This window comes from Ambystoma mexicanum, chromosome 13 (assembly GCF_040938575.1).
Source record: "Ambystoma mexicanum isolate Mex_15411 chromosome 13, UKY_AmexF1_1, whole genome shotgun sequence".
Lineage (NCBI taxonomy): Eukaryota > Metazoa > Chordata > Amphibia > Caudata > Ambystomatidae > Ambystoma > Ambystoma mexicanum.
Genome location: NC_090938.1, coordinates 691,597,063 through 691,623,225, shown reverse-complemented (window position 1 = coordinate 691,623,225; position 26,163 = coordinate 691,597,063). Strand labels below are relative to the sequence as shown.

The 26,163-nt window shown below is 44.6% G+C and overlaps 1 protein-coding gene across 2 annotated transcripts in view; it reads right to left on the bottom strand.

Moving 5' to 3' along the window:
- ZPBP2 (zona pellucida binding protein 2) overlaps positions 1–26,163 on the bottom strand; it is an 854,148-nt gene that overhangs the window by 495,916 nt on the left and 332,069 nt on the right. For both annotated transcript variants that reach the window (XM_069634766.1, XM_069634767.1), the window contains exon 4: positions 21,790–21,951. In XM_069634766.1, the coding sequence (XP_069490867.1) occupies positions 21,790–21,951 (162 nt within the window). The remainder of the gene's footprint in view (positions 1–21,789; positions 21,952–26,163) is intronic.

Below are 26,163 nucleotides of genomic sequence, written 5' to 3'. Positions count from 1 at the left end.
TAGAAGCTTCTGAACCTCAGCTCTGAGGGAGGGTGTCCCGGTCTGTTGGAAGTTAGGGTTGAAGGGCGGGGTAGGGGCAAGTGAATGCCCGCCTAAGCGATGTACAAAACCCACCGGTTTTTGGTGAGGGTCTGCCACGCCTCACGATGAGACGAGATTCATCCTCCCATCGGAGTCTCATGCAACCCACAAAAAATATCATTTTGCAGATTTGGTGGCAGGGAGACTGCCTGCCTCTGGAGAGGAGGGTGATGGGCGAGAGAAAAACCAACCACGTTGTTGCTTCTGATGGGTGCAGCCAACCGCAGGTTCAGTTCTGCGTGCCCAGAGGTCCCGAAACCCCCTGAAGCCAGAGAAGGATCGAGACTGAGGCCCTGACCTCTGTGTAAAAGGGGCCTTAGCTGGGACCTTTGCCTGGACCTACAAATATTTGGCGGTTTGGGTGCTTGCCTTGGTCTTTGAAAGTTCGTCATCCGTAGAAGAATGAAACAATTCCTTGCCATCGAAGGGAAGGTCCAGAACTTTATCTTGCACCTCCTTCGAAAACTTTATTGCATGGAGCCACGCCTGGCGGGAGGTGTCAATTCCCACCATCAGGCCTCGAGCTGAAGTATCCACATGGTGTGCGGCAGCTTCCAGGAGATCTTGTGCCGACACACTGGTGTCCGACAAACCGGCTTTGAAGTCGTCTAGCCTATCCGCAGGAACACACTCCTGGAAATCAGTCAACTCCTTCCACAGCTTCATATTAGCTGCTGCTAGGATCAGCTCGGTATTTGCTTGGTGAAGTTGCAGTGCTGAGTGGGCAAAGACTTTATTGCCCAAGGAGTCCAGAATCTGATCTTCCTTGGAGAGAATCTGAGCTGCAGCCGTAGAGGTCGCAGAGGCCAGCTTGGACTGAAGCGTGGCCGCAGATACCACCGTCGAGGAAGGGAGCGGACAAGACGCCAAGACTGTCTCCTCAGAGATGTGGAGCCTGTAACGAGCGTCAATTCTCTTCTTGATATGTAGTCCATTGTGGGGCTCATCCCAGACCTTGCAGGTCTCTGCTCAAACGTCCTTCTGCTCCCGAAAGCACCCCCTCCTGTGGAGCGGGGGCCTCAGCTACTGGAATGTCGAGGAGGGCCATCATATCCAGGATCCGGTCATGGAATGCTCTACCAGAGTGGGGCTCCTCATCGCTATCCTGATCTGCTTGAGGGTCATCCAGCGAATCGGGAGCAGGCGGCTGTACCGCCGCAGGTTTTAAAGTGCTATCCCGTTCTACCAGTGTCTTCTCTATGGGAGACAACGGGGTAGGGAAGAGGAGCTGGAGGCGGACCAAGAGGAAGAGGTGGTACCACCGCAGGAGCTGCTGGAGCTGCCGGATTGGAAGGTGGAGGTGGAGGTTCAGGGTAGATCTCCTTGAAAAGACCCTTAAAATACTCCTTCATACGGTCAGAGTGCACGAGCCTCTGAAATTTCCTGGAAAACACATCCTCTGATGGAGGTTTAGGTGCTAGGGTAGGCAAAGGCCTCTCATATGGGGCATAACCCCACAAACACAATGAGGATGGTTGCCAGGAAAGCCCACCACCAATCGGGTCCACATAGACCAGTGCTGCACCCGTCTGCCTCGCCTGGCATTCTGGTGAGCAAAGTGTTGTTCTCCAACACCAGCGAAGGCCCAGGAGGCCCCCACTGACTTCTGTTGTTCTCGCCACTTGTTGTCCACTTCCGGCAGCCTTCGCCCTTCCGGTTCCCGAGCTGGTTGGCTCCAACAACTTCCTTCCAAACATCCCTTTGTACGTAGAGGAGCAACTCGCTTCTGCTAGCAGTCTCTCTTCCTGCTCCTGTGGTTTTAATGCCCTGGCACAGGTGGGTTCTACAAACACTAGAGCGCACCTTGGACTTCTGGCCTTCACTGATCTTCACTGCTCTGTTCAGCTTCTTTGTTACAACACCTTTACATATATGGCAATGATCGTCAGTGCTCAGTAACATGCATGCAAAACCCTGTCCTCCTTTTCCACAACTATGGACAGAAAAGCTGGTATTACTGGGGAGGTTTGGTTCTATAATTCCAGTAGCTTTAAAGTTACAAAAAATATATGTTAGACAATCACAAGGATTCATGTTGATGTCACCCGGTCCTTTTAACATATGATATTGGGGAAGCGGATGTCGGACCTTGTTGAGAGTAATCATTATTGCTCCCTGTCTCTTCCTCGTTCCTGTTGTGGACATATCGTTCCCTATGTCATGTGGGAGATTATTGGCAGTGGAGATGGGTTGAGGGAGAATAGTACAATAGGCCATCAGGGCCTGGGGAGAAGAAGGAACTTACCTAAAAGGAGGGGAGGAAACATGTGTCTTCCTCCAACAATGCCGTGTCCTCTCCCTGAGGATCACTCACACCCATGTGGGTGATCCTCGGGAGACATCTCAAAATGTCCTCCTCGACATCTCAAAATGTCTGCTCACTTCTCAGACAACGCCACTACCTGGGTCAGATCATTTCTAGCCAATAGATCCATGAGGGTCTTCTCCCCCACTGCTTCCGCTGAACCATTGTGGTTCCATGTGTTAAAATAGCGGCAAAAATCTTGGTGAACACAAAATATTGCGGCAAAAAGGCAGTGGTTTTGCCGCCGCAATCCATGTAAAGGATGCAGGGGACACCCCTGCAACCCCTGGACCCATTATACCATTTAAGGGGGGGCTGGGGACACCCCAGCAACCCCAGCTCCCCTTAAATGGTGTAATGGGGTATACCTTTAACGGGTCAAACCACAGCCTTTTTGCCGCAATTTTTTTTTTGTTCAGGCGACATTTTTGCCACGATTTCATCACTGCATACCACCATCGCCAGTACTATGTGGGGCCCACAAGGATCCTGTGCATCACCCACGCTCTACAATGTGTTCACAAAACCTCTATTTGATATTCTCAACTATCTGGGTGTCACCTACACGAACTATGCGGATGACACTCAGATACTCATTCCTATCATGAGTGATCATACTGTGGACACTAAAGCCCTAAACAATGTATATCAGGTCATCCAGGCTTGGATGGCTCAACACAAGCTCTGTCTTAATGATGACAAGACAGAGCGTCTCATCTTGGGCTCCCCTAACCAACTTAGTAAACTCAACCACAAGTTCAAATCTTTTATCATTGATGGCAACACTATCAAGGTTACGATTGTCACCAAAACTCTAGGCATCTACCTTGATTCCTCCTTATCTCTCTCGAGATGAACTAATGCTGTTACCTCAGCATCTGCTTACACATGTAAGCTCATTACAGCCTGCCACCCTTTCCTCACTACACAAACTGCATTATCCTTGCCAGAACTCTAATTATGGCCAAGTTAAACTACTGCAATGCCCTGTACCTAGGGACTAGCCAGCGCAACCTTTGCAAACTTCAGGTCACCCAAAATAATGCCATTAGGGCTGCCTTGAACATCCCTAGACAACAACGCATATCTGATACCCGACGCAAGCTGCGTTGGCTCTCCTTTGTACATAGAGTCTCTCTCAAATCCCTTGCCCTCACTAATAAATGCCTGGCTGACAAAGCTCCTCAATACTTGGCCTGCCGGTTCACTCCGCAGACATCTACCAGACCTCAAAGAAGAGCCGAAGAGCACTGCCTATCCATACCGAGATTTAAATTACAGAAATCTGGGGGTGTTAGCTTCCCGGTCCTCGCCTCCAATCTTTGGAACTCGTTGCTCACCACACATAGATTAGAACCCTCCTTCCATGCCTTCAAGAGCAGAGCTAAACTGTGGCTCTATTCTCAAGATCCACACAACACACTTCCTCAACCTTAGTAATACAAACAGTTCCACCTCTTCTTTCTGCCTTTGCCTCCTGAGTCTCCTTTATAAAGACGGATTGTATAAATAACCTGTACAATTTACCTGTAAGTACTTGTCATTGTATATGCTGCGGTGTAATTGTATATGGATGTTGTTTATGTAACCTAAGATATGCGCTCAGATGCCCTTGGGCCAGGCGCGCTATACAAATAAAGAAATACAAATACAAATGTGATCCTCCCTAACATAACCGCCCCCAGGGTTTGAATAAGAAAGCATCTGCCTCGCCCTAGCCACATGAGGGAAGGTTACCTAAGGGAAAGGAGTGATGAGATCATTGGATTCATCAAAGTAGTCTTCGATGTTTCCATTAAGATGGCCTCTTGCACTAGACTCTTCTTTAGCATGGAGACAAAGGGCATTCTGGTGAATTTACCTTAATTCCTAGTAAGAACAGACAGGAATTTACCAGATGAAAGGTCCCAAGACACTTTGCACATGTTCTATGTGGTTTAGCCCCAAAATCTAAATTTCAGACCCTATACATGGTTTGAATCCTATCATCAATGGCATGCACAGAGAAATTCAGTGCTGAAAATAAATGTTAGCTAATTCAAAACAAAAATACAGACTAGAGCAAAACTTGAAACACGAACCAAAAAAGAGGCAGCACTGGGAGGAACACTTTCTGGCACCAAACGAAGGAAAAACAGGAACTGGGAGGAGATAGTTGGTGTCACATGTGTTAGGTTAAGGCTGGGTGCTTGGGATATTGTTCCTTCATGCCAGTTGCTATATAGTGAACTTCTCCAGAAAAGGACATCAGGACAGATGGCTCCAGACTCCATGGTAGAAAAGTACATAGCTTTATTTACGAAGCTACAGGTTCCAGTTACACTTGTAAGTTGGTAGCAGGGGCTGTCAGGTCTCTGGGTAAATGCAGGTCTCTGAGAAAGTGAATGCAGGACTAAATGCGGTTTCATGGGAAAGAGAGTCAAATTTTATTTTAATATTTCATTTCTGGTTTGATTAGGCCTTAACTTTAGTTTTCAGAAATCAGCTGAGAGCCCAAGCCAAGATGGTGGAAAGGAGCAGGAGCCATGATTGGTTGAAAGGGAAACAAAGGCTTTCTCTGAGCATTCTAAACTGCCTTTTTTCATTTAGTTTTCTATGTGTGCAGGTCATGTTTTTGTGTTCTCCTGAGTATTTGGGCCAAGAGTAATCTGAGAAGAAATCTGAACAAAGAAGAAGTCAATTGTGAAGTTCCAATCTTCAATCTGCTGTAAAAAGAAACTTGTGCTTCAGTGATCTACAATCTAATTCAGTTCATTCAAAGAAGAATTTGAGATAAGTACTTTATTGTTTGCTGAAAAATATTTCTGCCGCTCTTGCTAGTTATTTGGGATTAGTTTGTAACCGGAGACTTAAGACAGTGATCCCGGTTAATTAAGGGTTAACTATTATTTCCTGACAGTTGCCGCGTGTACGTGTATGCGCTCTGGTTTTCTGAGAGAGAGTGTCACGTGTTTCGTTTCCTCTCTCATTATGCGCTTACCTTCACAGGAGATTTACTGAAGTTTTCGTTCTGTTAAGAAGGCGGTTCATGCGTCGCGTTTATTGTTTCCTGGATCGGAGAAATATCGAGTCACAGAGGTTCGTAGTACGCTCGTATGAGGTGAGAGGGTCAAGATTCTTCTGAAGGGATTTCCTCTGGAAAGAAGGTAAGCAGGCTTGCGCGTTTTTTTTTTTGGCAGTTCGCATGATTTTTCCTGTTTATCTTTGTTACAGGACGTCGCGTATTATTACAGACAGTTTGTTTTTGTTGAACTGCGCGTGCGCGGCGACAGTTAAAGTGAAAGACAATTGTTTGCATTGCATTTAAAGAAGATCATTTTTTAAGGTGCACGCTGTGGCGGAAGTAACTATTGGATTTCAGATTCATATTGGATGTGCATGAAAGCTAAACATTTAACTAAAGTTGAAAACGTTTTTGTGACAATCTGCAAGCAGCTCATTCAATTTAAAAACTTCAATGAAAGGAAATACAAGGACACATTCATTTCCTGGTGCTCAAATAAGTGAATGCATTTGAGAAACAGTTTGAAGGAGCTCAGAATTGTTTTCCTAAATAGTAAATATGAGTCATCTAAGAAGAGAAGAATAGTTTGTGATTGAAATTCCTGGAAAGAATATATTCACACTACAAATAATAAACTCATTAAAGAAAAGAAAGTTGGTTAAGTGCAATCAGATGAACTCTTGGAGTCAGTAGAGTCTCTCTTTTCCAGAACTTTAAAAGTAACTAACTGAGAACTGAAGAGTGTACACTTTGATTCAGTAAAAGTTATTACAGTCAGTGAAAACAAAGCACAACAATTCCTAGAAAGGAATCCATTTAAAATGTAATATTATAGTAATACTATAATAATATCATCTAGGCTTAAGCAGAGGATTTTAAGCAGAGGGTTTCTCAGGTAACGTAATTCATGTGTTAACAAATATAGTTATTTAGAGTGTATTTGATATTTATTTGTAAAAGAATCTTTGTGAATCTCTCGCCCATGCAGATACAGTCTTCCTGAAGGAGATCCAGTTCCTGTGTCTGAATTTGTTATTTTATCCAATTTCCCCTTTCCCCCCGAGGTGTCAGCAGCTCAACTGGTTAAATAGTTAGTTGAGAACGCTACGCTTTGGTGGGTCTGGGGGTTCAGTAGCTCCCGCGTTGGATTTGAAGAAGAATCCTGACAGAATGAAAGGACCAAGTAATTAACTTCGCCTGAACTGCTGAAACCCCATTTAGACCACCATGGAAGCAATTGGGGAAATGATAAAAGAATTGAGAGATGAGTTGAGAGTAGTTATTAACGAAAATGTTCTTTTAAATAAGAAAGTTGAAGAAATGAGTAATAAGATGACTAGTATTCAGGAGGCTACGGAAGGGAGAATCTTAGGTAGAAGGTTGTTACATAATGAGGAGGATAATCCACCAGTTTTGGAGAGAGAAGGATCAGGAGGTAGAGTTGAGTCTGAGTTGGGAGCAGTAGGTGGTTTAAAGTCCTTGATTTTGCCCGTACCCTTGGCTCCACCAGAACGTTTCAGTGGTGAATCTAGAAGATTTCAAACATTTAGTACTCAACGCGAATTACATTTCCTGAGCAGACATGAGGTATTTAAATCTGACTCTTCCAAGTAACTTATGTTATCATATCTCTCTGGTGAGGCTGCAAGTTGGGCTGGGTTGTTAGTTAAGCAAGCAGATCCGGTCTTGCATAATTTTAAAAACTTTTTAAAGAAGAATTCAGTAAACTTTTGATAAACACCAGATGTCCCTTCAGGTAGATGGTGAGTTGCTTGAACTAAAGCAAGGTAGTCGAGATTTAGTAAGTTATATTACTCAATTTAAAACCTTAATTTTGGAAAGTCAATGGCCAGAGGAAAAAACGACTTCTTTATTCTATAGAGAACTGAGAGATGAACTTAAAGATGCTTTAGCAGCTGTGGTAGATAGACCTTCTCCTTGTGAGGCTCTGATGGATCTTGTAATACAGTTAGTTTTTCGTTTAAATGAAAGAAGACTGAAGCGTAGGAGAGGTTTAGGGGATGGGAGATTCAATTCAAAAATTGAGAGACCAAGATTAGAATTTGTTGGAAAAGAATTTAAGTCTAAGGTTTCTGAGACTTTTGGGAAGGTAAGAGGTCCTTTAACTAAGGAAGAAAGGGAGAGAAGACATACAAATAATCTCTGTCTCTATTGTGGTAGAAGTGGTCATTTCCTGGGTAACTGTCCCTATACTCCAAAAAAGAATCAGTCTACAGTGAACCAGACCCATCAAGTGGCAAATACTCTCCAGGCGGCTGTGCCGCATATTACAGTAAATGTATCCTTGTTTTTTGATGAGAGATTGGTAGAAAGTGGTCCAGTGGTTATTGATTCAGGCGCAACTGGAAATTTTATGGACTGGGAAGTGGCAAGGAAATTAAATATACCTTTGATCAAGAAGGAGTTGGTAGAACAAGTTAGTTCTGTTGATGGTTCAAATTTGACATCGGGTCCTATTACTCATGAAACATCACCTTTAAAGATGATTTTGGCAGGAAGTCATGGAGAGGAGTTGGTATTTGAGATTATTGATGCGCCACATTTGAAGAACATTCTGGGAATTACATGGCTAACATTTCAGAATCGTATAATTGATTGGAGAAGACGAGTGATTGATTTAAAGTCTCAATTCTGTAAGGAACATTGTCTAATCTCATATTTTCAAGAGAGTCTACAAACTCAAGAGGATTCTGTAGTTAAGAGTTTAGGTGAGGTAGGACCCCTTTTAAAATCCCATTCTATTGGTGCAGTTATGGGAGTGTTGCCTGGCTGTTATTGGGAGTTTAAAGATGTTTTTGATGAAACCATTGCAGGTGAATTACCTGCACATCGATCTTTTGACTGCAAGATAGATCTAAAACCAGGAGCTAATCTTCCTTGTAGTAGAGTCTATGCCCTTACTGAAAAGGAAAATGATTATTTGAAAGAATACTTGACTGAAAATTTGGCAAAAGGGTTTACTCGAAATTCACAATCCCCAGCTGCATCCCCATTATTTTTTGTACCTAAAAAGGAGGGCACACTTCGGACTTGTATAGATTATCGGGCTCTTAATAAGGTGACTATTAAGAACAGATACCCACTACCTTTAATTTCTGTAATGCTTGATCATATCCAGGGAGCTGAAATTTTCTCTAAATTAGATCTTCGAGGGGCATATCATCTTGTCTGAGTTCGAGAAGGAGACGAATGGAAGACAGCCTTCAAGACTCGATATGGACTATATGAATACCAAGTTATGCCCTTTGGACTATGTAATGCTCCTGCTGCCTTCCAGTATTTTATTAATGAGGTCCTTAGAGAATTATTAGATATTTTTGTTGTTGTTTACATAGATGATATTTTGATTTATTCCAAGAATCTAGAACAACATCAAAGTCATGTCAAGGCTGTTGTTCAGAAATTACGTGAAAACCATCTGTATGCTGAATTGGAGAAAAGTCAATTTCATAAAAAGTCAGTTAAGTTTCTTGGTTTTGTAATATCACCTAAGGGTCTGGAGATGGATCGAAGAAAGTACGAGCTGTGAGAAATTGGCCTTCCCCGACAAAGGTTAAGGAGGTGCAGAGTTTTTTGGGGTTTGCTAATTTTTACAGAAGATTTATTGATGGTTTTTCACAGATTATTACCCCTATTACAAGGTTTTTAAGAAAAGGTGAAAAATTCCTTTGGAGCCAAGATGCAGAAAAAGCTTTTCAGTCTATTAAAAATTCTTTAATTTCAGGTCCAATTTTACTTCACCCAGATCCTATGAAACCATTTTTTTGTGGAAGCGGATGCTTACAATTTAGCCACGGGGGCAGTTTTGTCACAAAGGCATGAGAAGTCAGGACAGTTACATCCAATTGCGTATTTTTCAAAAAAATTCTCTTCAGCTGAAGCGATCATGGATAGAGAACTTCTGGCAATTAAGAGTGCTTTTGAAGAATGGTGACATTATTTAAAGGGAGCTAAACACACAGTTACAGTTTTAACTGACCATCGTAATTTGTTATTTCTGAAGTCAGCAAAAACATTAACACCTAGACAATTAAGATGGTCTCTATTTTTTGCTGACTACGATTTTGTAGTAACTTTTAAACCTGGTAGACTGAACGGAAAAGCAGATGCTTTATCCCGAAATTTTCCTGGTTGTGAACAAAAAAAAGAATTGAATAAACAACTGTTAATTCCTTCTGAATGTTTCATTGTGGCAGGAACTTCAATTGATGAAAGTCTTTCTCAAGAAATTAAAGATTGTATGAATCCTGAACAGTTAGAAAATTGGAAAAGACAAGATCCAGTTAGAGAAATAAAATGTGGATTACCTTATTTTGATTCTAGATTATATCTACCTACAGTGAAGCTTCGTGAGTTACATTAGAACTGGTTAGGAGGCAATTATGGTGGGAAACAATGAGAATAGATACATTAAATTTTGTTAAAACATGTGAAATATCTGCTCGAGCTGAGTCTCAAGTGGGAAAACCAATGGGTCTTCTTGAACCTCTTCCCATTCCACCCCATCCTTGGCATACTATTGCCATGGATTTCATAGTAGATCTTCCTAAAGACAAGGGTTGTTCGACAATCCTAGTGGTTGTTGATCTGCTTACTAAGGAAGGACATTGTATTCCTGTCAAAGGGGCAGTTTCTGCTGAAAAATGGGCACAAAGATATTGTCAAGAAATAGTGCGGTTGCATCGTCTACCTAATCAAGTTATTTCAGATAGAGGATCACAATTTGTGTCAAAGTTTTGGAAAGCATTTTGCAAGAATTTGGGTGTAGAGATAAGGTTGACATCTGGATATCATCCTGAAACCAATGGCCAAGTAGAACGGGTTAATCAGGAACTAGAGAAATATTTAAGATGTTATTTCCAGGAGGGAGATAGTTGGGTGGATCTTATCTGGATAGCGGAGTTTGCTTACAATAACTCAGTTAAAGATTCTACTTCTATGTCTTCATTGTTCTGCAGTCGTGGTTTCCATCCCCGTTTTCTTAGTGAACAAGTTGATCTTGAAGTTGATTGTCCAGCTGTTGAGGTTAGGTTACAGGCAATGAAAGAAAATTTAAGAAAAGCTGTTAAGGCACTTCAGATTAATAAATCTAATTACAAGCATTATGCTGATTTAAAGCGTAAACCAGGTCCTGTTTTTCAAGTTGGAGATAAGGTTTGGTTATCTACAAAACATCTGAGAATAAAAGGAAAAAATAAGTTTAGTCCACAATTTGTGGGACCCTTTGATGTGAAGGCAATTATAAATCCTGCAGCTGTAAGACTCAAATTACCTGTTCACCTAAAGGTACATCCTTCTTTCCATATAAGTCAATTGAAACCTTTTCTAAATGATACATGATTAGGGACTCCCCCTAATCCAGTTATTTTAGACAATCATTCTGAAGAGTTTGAAGTAAGAGCAATATTGGATTCCAGAAAGATTCAGGGAAGATTACAATATCTTATTGATTGGAAGGGTTTAGGCCCTGATGAAAGATCATGGGATGCTGCTAGTGATGTCCACGCTCCTTTGTTGGTCTCTAGATTTCATAAAAAGTTCCCTTTCAAGTCTGGACCTGGAGGGAGTTCTTGGAGAGGGGGTACTGTCAGGTCTCTGGGTAAATGCAGGTCTCTGAGAAAGTGAATGCAGGACTAAATGCGGCTTCATGGGAAAGAGAAAGTCAAATTTTATTTTAATATTTAATTTCTGGTTTCATCAGGCCTTAACTTTAGTTTTCAGAAATCAGCTGAGAGCCCAAACAAAGATGGTGGAAAGGAGCAGGAGCCATGATTGGTTGAAAGGGAAACAAAGGCTTTCTCTGAACATTCTAAACTGCCTTTCATTTAGTTTTCTGTGTGTCCAGGTCATGTTTTTGTGTTCTCCTGAGTATTGAGGCCAAAAGTAATCTGAGAAGAAATCTGAACAAAGAAGAAGTCAATTGTGAAGTTCCAATCTTCAATCTGCTGTAAAAAGAAACTTGTGCTTCAGTGATCTACAATGTAATTCAGTTCATTTAAAGAAGAATTTGAGATAAGTGTAACGCTCACCTGATTCCCACAGAGACGCTGACCCGAACTGGACTGCTACCGTTTCTTCTATCGTGAGGTGCAGGGCCCGGAAGATGCTCTGGACGGGGCCTCCGAATTTGGATTGCCTGGCTTGTAGAGTAAGTTTTCTGCAGGTGGAAGAAAAGGGATTGATTACCAGCTGGGGTGGATATGTGTTCCCACCAATCTCCCGTTTCTCACTCTTCTTGACCCCCAACTTGGTTTCTGCGAGCTCTCACCTTAGGTATTGTAAAGATGAGCTCTCCATCCTGCTTCAGGTGCAGGGGTGCGTAGAATCCAGTTACGTCACTGGATGGGAAATAGTTGCGGACACTGTGTCCTTCGTTTCTCCTACTTTAGCCGTAAGTATGAGTGTCTTTTCTCCGCAGGAGCCGGGGCCCAGAAACCTAAAGCTGGTAAGTCTCTTGGTGAGTATTTGTTCTCCGTGCTTAGTTAGTGCTCACCATGTATTCCTCTTATGCAGGTGCTGGGATGTAGCTGGCGTCGTAGCCGCGGTGGAGGAAGGTAAGTGAAAGAAAAGCGACTGCTTACTTCTAATGATTGTCTTTTTCTGCTTACAGGTGCCGAGATGCTGCCGGCGACATAGCCGCTGTCGCGCGTGATGAGGCACGTAAGTAAGTGGAAGAAATGTGGCCGCTTTAGAGCGGGCACCTCTAATGACTGTCTTTTTCTGTTTTTCAGGTGCCGAGATGCTGCCGGCGTCGTGGCCGCGGTGGAGTTCGGCGAGGCCCCGGATGGGTAAGGCAAGGCGGCGCGGCTGCGAGCGTTTGAGAGCGCTGCTAATCTTGTACCTTTCCTTTGCAGGATCGTCGGAGGTAGGATTGCTGAGGCCGGATTCCGGTAAGTAATTTCTAATGCTCGCCTTCTCTTTTCTTGTCTGTTTGCAGGTGTTCCGGGTGCTGGCGGGCGTGTCAGGAGCCAGGATGCAGGAGCCGACTCGGTGAGCGTCCTGCTGCTGATGCCGAATAACGCGAAGCACGTGTATTCCATCGGGCGTGGTTTAAATAGCAGAGAAGTGCTTCAGGTGTGTGTTCTTCCACCGGCCCCACCCAGGTAAGAAAAGAGTTCCTGAATAGAGGAAATAGTTCCTCCCAGCCCTGATGGCTGGGGACTTCAGCCAGACTGGATTGTTCTGGGTAAGTATGCAGCATGGTCTACCTCAGGTAAGTCCACCCAAGCATTATTACACAGTTTATCAATATGAGCCCGGCGCCTATGGCGCCGGAACTGAAGTCCTTTATGAGCCTGGCGCCAAAGGCGCCAGGACACGGTCCAAAGGGCCCCTGTAGGGGTCTGCTGGGTCCGGAGATGTGGAAGAAGGGTCTGCTTCCGGGGGCGCTGGGCCAGTCCTGGCTCCTCGGGAGTAGTGCTCATGACAGCACCCCCCCTCAAGGCCCCTCCCAAAATTGTCTTCCCCGGGGGTTTTGGTTTATCCGGAAAGGTTCGGTGAAATTTCTTGATTAGACGAGGAGCATGGACGTGGTCATAGGGTTCCCATGACCTCTCTTGAGGCCCGTAACCCTTCCAGTCAATCAGGTAGAACAGCTTTGATCTGATGATCTTGGAGTCCAAAATGTTTTTAATCTCGAATTCAGGTTCCCCATTCACTTGAATTGGTTCTGGAGGTTTGGTTAGTCTGGTTCCAGATTGCATGGGTTTCAAAAGCGATACGTGAAAAACAGGATGTATTCGCATATGAGCTGGCAATCCTAGTTTAACGGCCACTGGGTTTATTATGGCCGTAACTGGATATGGCCCCAGATATTTGGGATTAAAAGTGCGAGGTCCTTTGAGTGATAAGTGTTTGGTGGACAACCAGACCTGGTCCCCAATCTGGTATTGAGGGGCCTCGCTTCGGTGTTGATCTGCTCGTCTCTTGTACCTTTCTTTAGCTTGTTGTAAATGTGCAGCAGCTTCTTTGAAGGCTTTGGTAATAGCAGTGTGTAACTGATCCACGGCGGGTGTTCCAAGATCTTGAGGTGGATCGAGGTTGGAAGTTCGAGGATGAATTCCATACAAAGTGTAGAAGGGGCTTTGCCCGGTTCCAGAGTGAACAGAATTATTGTATGCATATTCAGCTATCCAAAGGATGTCCTTCCAGTTGCTCTCTGACTGTTGTAGCATGCATCGTAAATATTGTTCGAGAGTCTGGTTAGTTCTTTCAGTTTGACCATCGTTCTGGGGGTGATGGCTGGTTGAGAGTCTTACATCGATTTGAGCCAATTGACAGCAACTACGCCAAAAATGGGAAATAAACTGGCTTCCTCTATCTGAGATTAGTACCGATGGGAATCCGTGTAACCTAACAATGTTTTCAAGGAATTCTCTGGCTAGTACCGAAGCTGAGGGTAAGCCTTTTAACGGAATGAAGTGGGCCATCTTGGAAAACAAATCCACAATAACGAGAATAGTGTTGTACCCGGAGCAGGAGGGTAAGTCTGTGATAAAATCCATAGAAAGGGTGTGCCAGGGAGACGGTGGAATGTCTAATGGTTGGAGAAGACCAGCCGGTCTTTTATTTTGACCCTTGTTTTGAGCGCACACACCACAGGACATCACGAATTCTTTTATGTCTTTTCTCCACGAAGGCCACCAGAATTGTCTTCTCACTTTCTCTTCTGTTTTGGCAAAGCCAGGGTGGCCCTCTATCAATGAATCGTGATAGCAGGAGATTACTCGCCTTTGCAAATCGGCGTGTGGTAGGAATAATCGTCCTCGGAAATAAGGCAAGTCATTGTTTAAAGTGAAATCCATTCCTTTTTGTAGCCAGTTCTGCAAGTCTGTTGGGTTCAGAAATTGTTTAACTTTTGCCTCAATGTCCTCGATGGATTGTGAAGAAATCAGGCCCAAGATCCTTTGTTCTGGAATTATTGGTACAGGCTCTGGGTTGACAATGGTGTCTCCCATTCCAATCCGGGAAAGAGCATCTGCTTTGCCATTTTTGCTGCCGGGGCGGTAAGTGATCACAAAGTCAAATTCGGCAAAGAACAGGGCCCAGCGGAGCTGTCGAGAGGATTGAGCCTTGGCGGTTTTGAGATACTGTAAATTCCGATGCTCGGTGATCACCGTGATGGTGTGTCTGGCCCCAAGGAGATAATGACGCCAGGCCTTAAAGGCGGATTTAATAGCTAACAGTTCCTTGTCTGTGATGGCGTAGTTAACCTCAGGCGCCGAGAATTTGAGAGACCAGAACGCCACGGGATGTAATTGGTTAGTCTCTGGGTCTCTTTGTGAGAGGACCGCTCCCATTGCTAAGCTGGATGCGTCGGTTTCGACGATATAAGGGAGATCTGGGCGTGGGTGCTTCAGTATTGGCGCAGAAGTAAACTTGGCTTTTAGCTCTTGGAAGGCTTGTTCAGCTTCTTCAGACCACTCAAAACGTTTATTCTTTCTTAAGAGAGCCGTGATGGGTTGTACCACTCGTGAAAACTCCGGAATGAATCTGCGATAAAAATTGGCAAAGCCTAACATGCTCTGAACGCCTTTTACAGAAGTAGGTGATGGCCATTTGAAAATAGCGTCCACCTTTCGCGAGTCCATGTGGACGCCTTTGGGTGTCAGGATAAAACACAGAAATTCGACTTCAGTGGCATGGAAAACACATTTTTCAAGTTTGGCAAATAGTTTGTGTTTGCGAAGTTTTTCAAGTACTGTTCTAACATGATTTCGGTGATCTGCTTCCGAAGAGGAGTAAACAAGAATGTCATCTATGTAGACGACAACACAGACGTCAATGAGCTCCCTGAGGACATCATTCATAAAATATTGGAAGGCGGCCGGTGCATTACATAGTCCGAAAGGCATCACTTGGTACTCAAATAACCCATATTTAGTGTGAAACGGCGTCTTCCATTCATCGCCTTCCTTGATCCATACCAAGTGATAAGCCCCCCTGTAGGTCTAGTTTTGTATATATGCAAGCATCCTTCACCTGGTCAAGGAGTTCCGGGATCAGAGGTAAAGGGTATCTGTTTTTTACCGTTATCTGATTCAGAGCGCGGTAGTCTATACAGGTTCTGAGGTCACCTTTTTTTGGCACGAAGAACAGAGCCGAGGATGCAGGGGACTTCGATGGACGAATAAAACCATTGGCCAAGTACTGGTCCACGTACTGTCGCAGGTGAAGGTTCTCGGGCTCGGTAAGGGCGTAGATCCTGCTGCAAGGAGGAGTTGCACCGGGTAGTAGATCTATCTGGCAATCGTATGACCTGTGGGGCGGTAAGGTGTTAGCCTGTTCCTTTTGGAAAACATCTTGAAACTCTCGATAGTCTAGCGGTAATTGCAAACTGTCGGCCGTTACTGACGCTAGGCCAATGTCTGATCGTAGATAGCAGGTTTGTGCACACTCTGGGAACGTTATAGTCTTTGCTCGCCAATCAATCTGAGGATTGTGTTTTTCCAACCAAGGGATTCCCAGAATTATTTGAAATTGCGGAGCCTTGATCACATCGAACACTATTACCTCCCGATGCCCGTCTTGGCCTAGTAATGTCACTTCAGTAGTGGTATGGGTTACCGGCCCGGAGGCGATCTCAGTCCATCCACAGTGGTGATGACATCTTTAACAGCTTTTGGGCAAAGAGGTAGGTTCATCCTGGAAACCAACTCGCGGTCCACGTAATTTCCTATAGCTCCACTGTCCACGTATGCCTTAATTGCATGCAATCTTTCTGGCTGCTTCGGAATAACGAGGACCATTGGCATAATGAAGTGCGAGGTCAAATAACTGGTTTTTAAGCTCGGCAAGCGGACCTCTACGCTTGTCGGGCAAGGTCGTTTCCCGGCTCAGACTTTTCGGAATTCTTGTCGGAAGCTCCTACGGTCTTCTTAGGTGGTTTTACAGGGCAGTCTCGAAGGAAATGTCCCGAGTTCCCACAATAGAGACACAGTTGCATTTGCCGTCTTCTGTCACGCTCTTTCTGGGTTAAGGGGCCCTTTACAACCCCAATCTGCATAGGTTCGGTGCCATCGACACTTTTGGAGTTGCTCTGAGTCTTAGTGAAGATTCGGGTTTCAAACCTGGATCGATCCGCCTTCCTGTTTTGAAGCCTGTGATCTAATTGGACCACCAAATCAATATAATCCGAACAGTCCTGAGGTGGATTTACGACCTGGGCCAGGACGTCTTTGAGTTCGCCGCGTAGACCTCGGTGAAATAGCGAGATTCTTTTCTCCTCAGGCCATCCAGTTTCCACAACTAACCTATTGAAGGATGCAATGTAGGCTAAGAGATCCTGGTTGCCCTGTCGTAGGGAAAGGAGTTCATTGTCCAGGGCCTGCCCCTGGGAATGCCTTGCAAAAAGTCTTTCCATACTCGTCTGGAAGGCTTGGAAATTCCGAAGGATTGGATCATCTTGTGTAACCAGTGGAATTGACCAATCGGCAGCACTGCCGCTAAGATACGAAAGTACAAATGCTAGCTTGGTCTGGTCATTCGGGAAGGCCACGGGCCTGCAGAGAAAGTGCAATCGGCATTGATTTATGAACACTGCAAATCTTTTAGGGTCTCCAGCAAAACGTTCAGGTGGTGCCAGTGGCACATTTCCAGGTAGGTTGATTTGAACGGGATTGGTTGAAGTAACTGGGGTAAAATTCCCCCCTGGATTGGGCAGAGGGGTTTGCCCCGATTGGCTCTGTAATAACTGTCTGGCAAGGTCGTCAGTTCGTTCCTTTGACACTATTAACTCTCTCCTGAGGGCGTTCGTCTCCTGGCGAGCAGCATGAACTTCAGCCCTTAATTCCCCCAGTAGCTGGGCCAGTTGATCTGTATCAGAAGTTTCCATAGCGCCTGGGTAGGAGATTATTGGTAGGCTTCGCGTTCTGTAACGCTCACCTGATTACCACAGAGACGCTGACCCGAACTGGACTGCTACCGTTTCTTCTATCGTGAGGCGGAGGGCCCGGAAGATGCTCTGGACGGGGCCTCCGAATTTGGATTGCCTGGCTTGTAGAGTAAGTTTTCTGCAGGTGGAAGAAAAGGGATTGATTACCAGCTGGGGTGGATATGTGTTCCCACCAATCTCCCGTTTCTCACTCTTCTTGACCCCCAACTTGGTTTCTGCGAGCTCTCACCTTAGGTATTGTAAAGATGAGCTCTCCATCCTGCTTCAGGTGCAGGGGTGCGTAGAATCCAGTTACGTCACTGGATGGGAAATAGTTGCGGACACTGTGTCCTTCGTTTCTCCTACTTTAGCCGTAAGTATGAGTGTCTTTTCTCTGCAGGAGCCGGGGCCCAGAAACCTAAAGCTGGTAAGTCTCTTGGTGAGTATTTGTTCTCCGTGCTTAGTTAGTGCTCACCATGTATTCCTCTTATGCAGGTGCTGGGATGTAGCTGGCGTCGTAGCCGCGGTGGAGGAAGGTAAGTGAAAGAAAAGCGACTGCTTACTTCTAATGATTGTCTTTTTCTGCTTACAGGTGCCGAGATGCTGCCGGCGACATAGCCGCTGTCGCGCGTGATGAGGCACGTAAGTAAGTGGAAGAAATGTGGCCGCTTTAGAGCGGGCACCTCTAATGACTGTCTTTTTCTGTTTTTCAGGTGCCGAGATGCTGCCGGCGTCGTGGCCGCGGTGGAGTTCGGCGAGGCCCCGGATGGGTAAGGCAAGGCGGCGCGGCTGCGAGCGTTTGAGAGCGCTGCTAATCTTGTACCTTTCCTTTGCAGGATCGTCAGAGGTAGGATTGCTGAGGCCGGATTCCGGTAAGTAATTTCTAATGCTCGCCTTCTCTTTTCTTGTCTGTTTGCAGGTGTTCCGGGTGCTGGCGGGCGTGTCAGGAGCCAGGATGCAGGAGCCGACTCGGTGAGCGTCCTGCTGCTGATGCCGAATAACGCGAAGCACGTGTATTCCATCGGGCGTGGTTTAAATAGCAGAGAAGTGCTTCAGGTGTGTGTTCTTCCACCGGCCCCACCCAGGTAAGAAAAGAGTTCCTGAATAGAGGAAATAGTTCCTCCCAGCCCTGATGGCTGGGGACTTCAGCCAGACTGGATTGTTCTGGGTAAGTATGCAGCATGGTCTACCTCAGGTAAGTCCACCCAAGCATTATTACACAGTTTATCAATATGAGCCCGGCGCCTATGGCGCCGGAACTGAAGTCCTTTATGAGCCTGGCGCCAAAGGCGCCAGGACACGGTCCAAAGGGCCCCTGTAGGGGTCTGCTGGGTCCGGAGATGTGGAAGAAGGGTCTGCTTCCGGGGGCGCTGGGCCAGTCCTGGTTCCTCGGGAGTAGTGCTCATGGCAGCAAGTACTTTATTGTTTGCTGCAAAATATTTCTGCCGCTCTTGCTAGTTTATTTAGGATTAGTTTGTAACCTGGAGACTTAAGATAGTGATCCCGGTTAATTAAGGGTTAACTATTATTTCCTGACAGTTGCCGCGTGTACATGTATGCGCTCTGGTTTTCTGAGAGAGAGTGTTGCGTGTTTCGTTTCCTCTCTCATTATGCGCTTACCTTCACAGGAGATCTACTGAAGTTTTCGTTCTGTTAAGAAGGCGGTTCATGTGTCGCGTTCATTGTTTCCTGGATCGGAGAAATATCGAGTCATGGAGGTTTGTCGTACGCTCGTATGAGGTGAGAGGGTCAAGATTCTTCTGAAGGCGTTTCCTATGGAAAGAAGGTAAGCAGGCTTGCGCGATTGTTTTTTTTCCAGCGGTTTGCATGATTTTTCCTGTTTATCTTTGTTACAAGACGTCGCGTATTATCACAGACAGCTTGTTTTTGTTGAACTGCGCGTGCGCGGCGACAGTTAAAGTAAAAGACAATTTTTTGCATTGCATTTAAAGAAGATCATTTTTTAAGGTGCACGCTGTGGCGGAAGTAACTATTGGATTTCAGATTCATATTGGATGTGCATGAAAGCTAAACATTTAACTAAAGTTGAAAACGTTTTTGTGACAATCTGCAAGCAGCTCATTCAATTTAAAAACTTCAATGAAAGGAAATACAAGGACGCATTCATTTCCTGGTGTTCAAATAAGTGAATGCATTTGAGAAACAGTTAGAAGGAGCTCAGAATTGTTTTCATAAATAGTAAATATGAGTCATCTAAAAAGAGAAGAATAGTTTGTGATTGAAATTCCTGGAAAGAATATATTTCACACTACAAATAATAAACTCATTAAAGAAAAGAAAGTTGGTTAAGTGCAATCAGATGAACTATTGGAGTCAGCAGAGTCTCTCTTTGCCAGAACTTTAAAAGTAACTCATTGAGAACTGAAGAGTGCACACTTTGATTCAGTAAAAGTTATTACAGTCAGTGAAAACAAAGCACAACAATTCCTAGAAAGGAATCTATTTACAATTGAATATTATAGTAATACTATAATAATATACTCTAGGCTTAAGCAGAGGGTTTCTCAGGTAACTTAATTCATGTGTTAACAAATATAGTTATTTATAGTGTATTTGATATTTATTTGTAAAAGAATCTTTGTGAATCTCTCGCCCATGCAGATACAGTCTTCCTGAGGGAGATCCAGTTCCTGTGTCTGAATTTGTTATTTTATCCAATTTCCCCTTTCCCCCCGGGGTGTCACAAGCTCAACTGGTTAAATAGTTAGTTGAGAACGCTACGCTTTGGTGGGTCTGTGGGGTTCAGCAGCTCCCGCGTTGGATTTGAAGATGAATCCTGACATGGGCACACCCACCAGCCATCCTCAGGAATCTCAGCTTGTCTTCATGGCAATGTATTATATGTTCCTTTGCAGATCACCTGCAGGTCATTCCTCATTGTTGATAGAATGCTGGTGAGTGTGGGAGATTGACAGCTCAAGGAATGTTCGATGAATCATAACATGTAAGTGTTCTGAGAAGTGTTAGTTGAGACCTGAGCTGAGATGCCTGAGGATGGCCTCTGCTACCAAGTGACCTTCTCCAGAAAAGGACACCAGGACAGATGGCTCCAGGCTCCATGGTAGAAAAGTACATAGCTTTATTTACATATTTGCAGGTTCCGGTTACTCTTCTAAGTTGGTAGCCGGGGCACATGCACCGGCCACCCTGATGCATCTGAGTCCAGGTTTCAGCTAGCAATTCTCAGAACACAAACATGTTATGATTCATCTAAAATTCCTTGAGCTGTCAATCTCCCACAATCAGTAGCATTCTTAGAACAATGAGGAATGGCCAGCAGGTGATCTGCAAAGGACTGCCACGAAGACAAGACACAACTTCAGTCCCATTCTAAATTTCTAAAGACGCAGCATTCTTACAGTGAAACATTTCTCTCATCCAGCCACAGTGCATGCTTACCCAACCACTTGAGAAGGAGAGGTGTGTGTGTGTGTGCGTGCGTGCGTGCGTGCGTGCGTGCGTGTCTAACTTCTCCATCATGGGAATCTTCAATTAATTTGTACATACTGATTATATCCGGCCTGTGGCGAGAACTTTTGAGGCCTTGCTCTAGAGCAGGTGGGGAAATTCAGTGTTTACTAATTACAATGAAGATCCCTTGAAAGAGAAATACATTTACACAAAAGAAGAAAAGTGCACTCCAAAGTGCTGCTGCCCCCCTTACAGTAAATTCTACAAACGTTGGGAAAGCCACTATTAAGGTACAGAAATTGAGTATAAATAATGTATTTCCTCAATACAAAAAAGGCACATTATGCTATCAATTACAGCACATTACGCTATCAATAAAATTTTAAGAACTCACCACTATATCACAATATTCACATTAACATGTATATGAAAGCGGGTGCTATGACATAGTCCTGCAGTGTGAGATAAGGATTCATTTGTTTTTATTAGGCACATCCTTAATTTGGACTGAAGGTTTTGCTATTACATGCCATTCTGAGTGTGTTGGAAATAAATACATATATTCATAGATATATATACTATAAAAAACAAGTGTTCAGAGACCCCGCTCTTAGGTGTAGATATTCAATGCTTATGAATATTAATATAGATCCTGAGATTGACCTTTTTGGGAAAATGGTACAAAGGGGCAGATTCCAAGTTGTCCATACTTAACAATTAAATATTTTGGTTTTCAACACAATTAGACTGCACACAATACTGTGTTTCAACTTAATTATATGAACTGATCAAATGTGCCACAAGTTACAGTACCAAGGTTTTCCTGGTATCTCAATAGCACATGGCTTTGTGTAAAATGCAACAGACTGATCACCAGTGTATCACAGAAGACCCACTTATCAATCAAGCAAAGCAACTAATCTTCACTTCTTAGATTAACAATGGCTTATGTTTCCATGATTTTAAGCAGCTATGTGGTAATTAGGTGAGTTATAATCGATGTAATCTCCCACCATGAAATACTCAAAATCTTTACATTGGAAGCTTAATAGAAAAGCAATGAAATGCCCTTACCAAGAACAATAAATTTAAAGGCCCTGAATTTCTCCTTCTCCTGCAATACTTCATTTTTAAAGCTTGTGTAAGAAAGAGTGCACATGTAGGCACCGGACATATCTTTTGCAAATGTTTTCAGAGCAATCTTTCCAGTGTCTGTTAAATTCACATAACTGTGCCCTGAAAATAAGAAATGACACAAGTTAATATGTAACATTTTACATTCGAATTTACAGAACAGAAAATTCAACATACTGGAATTTGGCTTTACATGATCAGCAAACAGCCACACCGCACACTGTGCGTCTAAGGTGCAACTCATGACATTTTGGGTGTACCACTGCCAAAAGGTGGAAATAATACCTAAACTTGAAACAATACCTTGTTGTATGGTGCCTTTCTGTGCCATTGAAAATCACATTTGTTTCCCTTGGAAAATCAGCGACTTTTAATATGTGTGAAAGGCAATATTCCAGGTGTATTGACGGCTGTGTATGCCATAATTCTGCCAATTGTCTTTCCAATTTCAAAAGCTTCCTTTCCTTCTTTGCCAGACCTGGCAGGTCCATTTTGTTTTCTGTGACAACTCCCCTTGCTTGAACTTACTGATAGAAGGTGAGGTCACCAAGGAGGCCAAGTGTTGTAAGTCAGGCGATAGCGGATGTAGGGGTGGAATAGAGAGAATCCCCGGACTACCCCACCATGACTTTCAAATGGGGCAGGGCTGTGTCAAAATTGCTGCTGTAGAAGCTACTGTCTAGTTATTGAAACAGATTATGTGAGGGCAGTCCCACAGAGCCAGAAGAGAATCAGCCCAGGGTGAAGAACAGTCAACTACTGACTTCACAAGGTCTCCAAACACATAACCTAAGGCCTGTTAGGGTAAGAGTCTTCAACCAAGGGTGAGGCCAGCTGAAAGACACAGGTACAGGGCCCATCAGCCAAACTCCATACCAATTGCATAGGGAGACATACTGAAAGGTTGGGTCAATGCCTATAAAAGAAAGGACCCGTGGCAGAAGGCTGAGGGAGACACAGAAGGAGCCCATTTGGAGATGGCTGGCGAAGTGTGGTGAAGGAGCTGAAGCAAGGACAGCAGAGTAAAGACACAGGAGGATGAGTGGAGAAAGACCTAGGGCTGGTGAAAGACCCAAGAGGCTGAGGATAGCGGGAGACCCAGGGTGCTGGGAAGAGGGAGACCCACAAAGTGAGAGAGAGTACCAGAAGGTTGGGGACAGAAGGACTGGGAAATTGGAAGTGAGAGATTATGGCTTTCACGCCCCACCTGGGCGGCGGACACAGAGTTTATCGGTCCGCCAGCTCAGGCTTTCTTTTCCGAACCGCCACGGGCAATGAATGCAGAATCGCACCGGGGACAGGCGGATTATGATTAGGCAGACCGCCTTTCCCGGGTGCAAATAAAAAATAAGCTCTAGTTACAAAGGTGTCTAAGGGGGTGATGAAAGAAGTTAAGGATTTGCAGAGAGAAGCTGAAAATGAGGTATTTGTTACTTACATGTAACTGTATTTCCCCAGCATTGGTATCTTTCATAGATTGACATCCTTGAATAATCCCCGCCGTCAGACTGGGAAACCTCAGTAATTTTCAATTAATTATGTATATTAATGTTACCAGAGGAGAAAAGCAATACAGATTGCCCATTATGCCTGAAAAGGCACTCACTTGTGTAGTTAATCCACCTCATTTGGTCCTTTATGACCCCAATCAGTGAGGTAGCAGGGCTTAACCATCACCCCATACAGCGGTTTTCAGAATGTGAGCTGTAGTGGCTCAATACGATAACTGACTGGCTTTGAAGCAGCCTACTAGGGGAGGAGGGTGGACTCATGTGAATCTATGTAAGATACCAATGCTGGAGAAATACAGTTACAGGTAAGTAGCAAAGATTTCTACAGCATTGGATCTTTCATAGATTCATATGCTTGAATAGAATACCAAGCATTGAAGCATGCCATGTACCTGTCCGCATAAAGCAGAGCACTTGGAATTTCATGCATGCTAGATTACAACATAAGGGAAGGAGGGTAGAACATAGACTGCTCCTACCTTACGAAAACAGGTGGCGGAGGACTGCCTGATCGACTGCTGACTCCCTTCCAACTTCTTCTGCTAAGCAGTAATGCTTGGCAAACGTATGGAGCGTGCTCCAGTTCGCCGCTCTACAAATGTATTTTATCGCCATTCCCGCTTGAAACGCTGTTGTCACTATCCTCCCTCCGATGGAGTGTGCAGTAGGTGCGACAGGGAGTGAATCGACGCTGCATTGGTGGCAGTGGCAGATGCAGTTTGTCGCCCAACGTGATAGACCTTGCTTTGATATGAGCTGCATTTTAGTGCGGCCTGAGAAAGCCACAAAAAGCTTGGAAGAGGTACAAAAATCTTGAGTTTGTTGAATGTGGAACTTCAGCACCCATTAGAGATCCAAAGAGTGAAGGGTGCACTCCGCCGCTGAGTGTTTGCGGAAAAAGGTAGGGAGTACTATTTGCTCCAATAATGTCAGCTCAGAAACCACTTTCAGAATGAATTTGGAATGGGGTCTGAGAATCACACTGTCCCTCTGAAAAATTGTGTATGGCGGTTCTGTAGAGAGGACCTGTAGCTCCCTAATTCATCTTACCGACGTTATGGCTACTAAAAAGGTGAATCGTAAATAGCATCTATTGATGGGTTCATAGGTGATGCCATAAGTGCTGAAAGCACGGTTTTCAAACCCTGAGAGCGCACTGGCTGGGTGACTGGGTATACTGATACCGTAAGCATGTTCAGTTGTGACGTGGTAAAGCATGTCCATTTCTTGCCATATCTCAAATGGGTGGATTGCGCCCTGTAAATTCTGATGATGTCCCAGCACTCCACGAACTTCGTCAGATTTGCCAGCCTTCGCTCTCCAGGAACCATGCTTTGAGTGGAAGACTTGCCGGGTCTTGATGGATTATGGTGCCTTCCTGTTAAGTAAACAGGTGCTGGTGCGGCCAGAGGCGAATGGACGTCTCTTGTGACAGTCGTAGGAGGGTTGGGTACCAAACCGGACGTGCCGAAGCCGACACTATGAGGATCAGTTGGCAAGGTTGCTCCATCATTCACTGCATCATTAATTTGCGTTGTTGTTTGTTGCAAATAAATCGATCTGCGGTTGGCCCTATTTGCGGAAGATTCAATTTAGTTCTCTGTTATCCAGCTCCCATTCATGGGACGATGAGTAGTCTCTGCTTAGCTTGTCCGCTAGGACATTGTCCTTTCCTGGCAGATGTTCCACCCTCACTTGAACCTTGTATTTGAAGGCCCAACTCCATAGCCTCTGTGCTTCCGCCGAGAGAATCGCTGATTTGATTGTGTGCCTCCATGTTTGTTGTTGTAATGCATGGAGGTTGTATTGTCCATTTGGACTGTGACTTCCTGGACCTCCAGTACTGGCTGGAATGATTTCAACGACAAGCGGAAAGCTCCGAATTCTAAAACATTCATGTGGAGATAAGAGTCCTCTGGCAACCATGCGCCATTCGCCTGAAGCTCCCATAGATTTGCTCCCCAACCTAAGAGGGATGCGTCCGTTCTAATGAGCAATTTTGAGGTGCGTGCTTGAAACAGCATGCCTTCAGTTAGATGTTTTTCGCTGGTCCACCATTGCAGTACCCTTTGGAAGGATGGTGTGAGGCAAACAACATCTTCCACGTGTCCATTGGTGGTCCAGTGTCTCCTCAATTGGCCTCATTCGAAACCTGCAGTTGGGAATTGGGTATATACAAGAGGACGCCATGCCCAGGAGGGATGTGAACCGACGTACCGTGGGAAAGGCATTTTCGAAAAACCATGAGACCAGACAACATCATCTTAGTTCTCTCCATTGAGGGTCGTACTCTGGGGATGTGAGGGTCCAACTCTGCCCGCGGAAGAGAGTGGTTTGGGCCGGTACAGGGGTGGACTTGGTCTCATTGATGGAGAAGCCTAGGGTTTCTAGAATTGATCTTGTCTTTGCGACTGCCACGGCTGTGCATCTCTGGGAGTTTGCCTTTATTAGCCAGTCGTCTAAATATGGAAACACCTCTATCCCTGAGGTGTGCTGCCACTGGCGCTAGGCACTTCGTAAATATCCTTGGGCTTGAATTGATACCAAAAGGGAGCACGTGGAACTGAAAATGTGCTTGCCCGACAGAGAACCTGAGATACCATCTGTGCGATGGGTGGGGCGGAATATGGAAGTACGCATCATCCAGATCTAGGGTTGCCAGGAAGTCGTTCTTGTTTAACCATGGAAGAACCAGTTGAAGAGAAGTCATCTTGAATTGTATGTGTCTGAGGAATTTGTTTAAGGCCCTTAGGTCTAATATTGGGCGCACTTTGCGTTTTTCTTCTTGATTAGAAAGAACCGA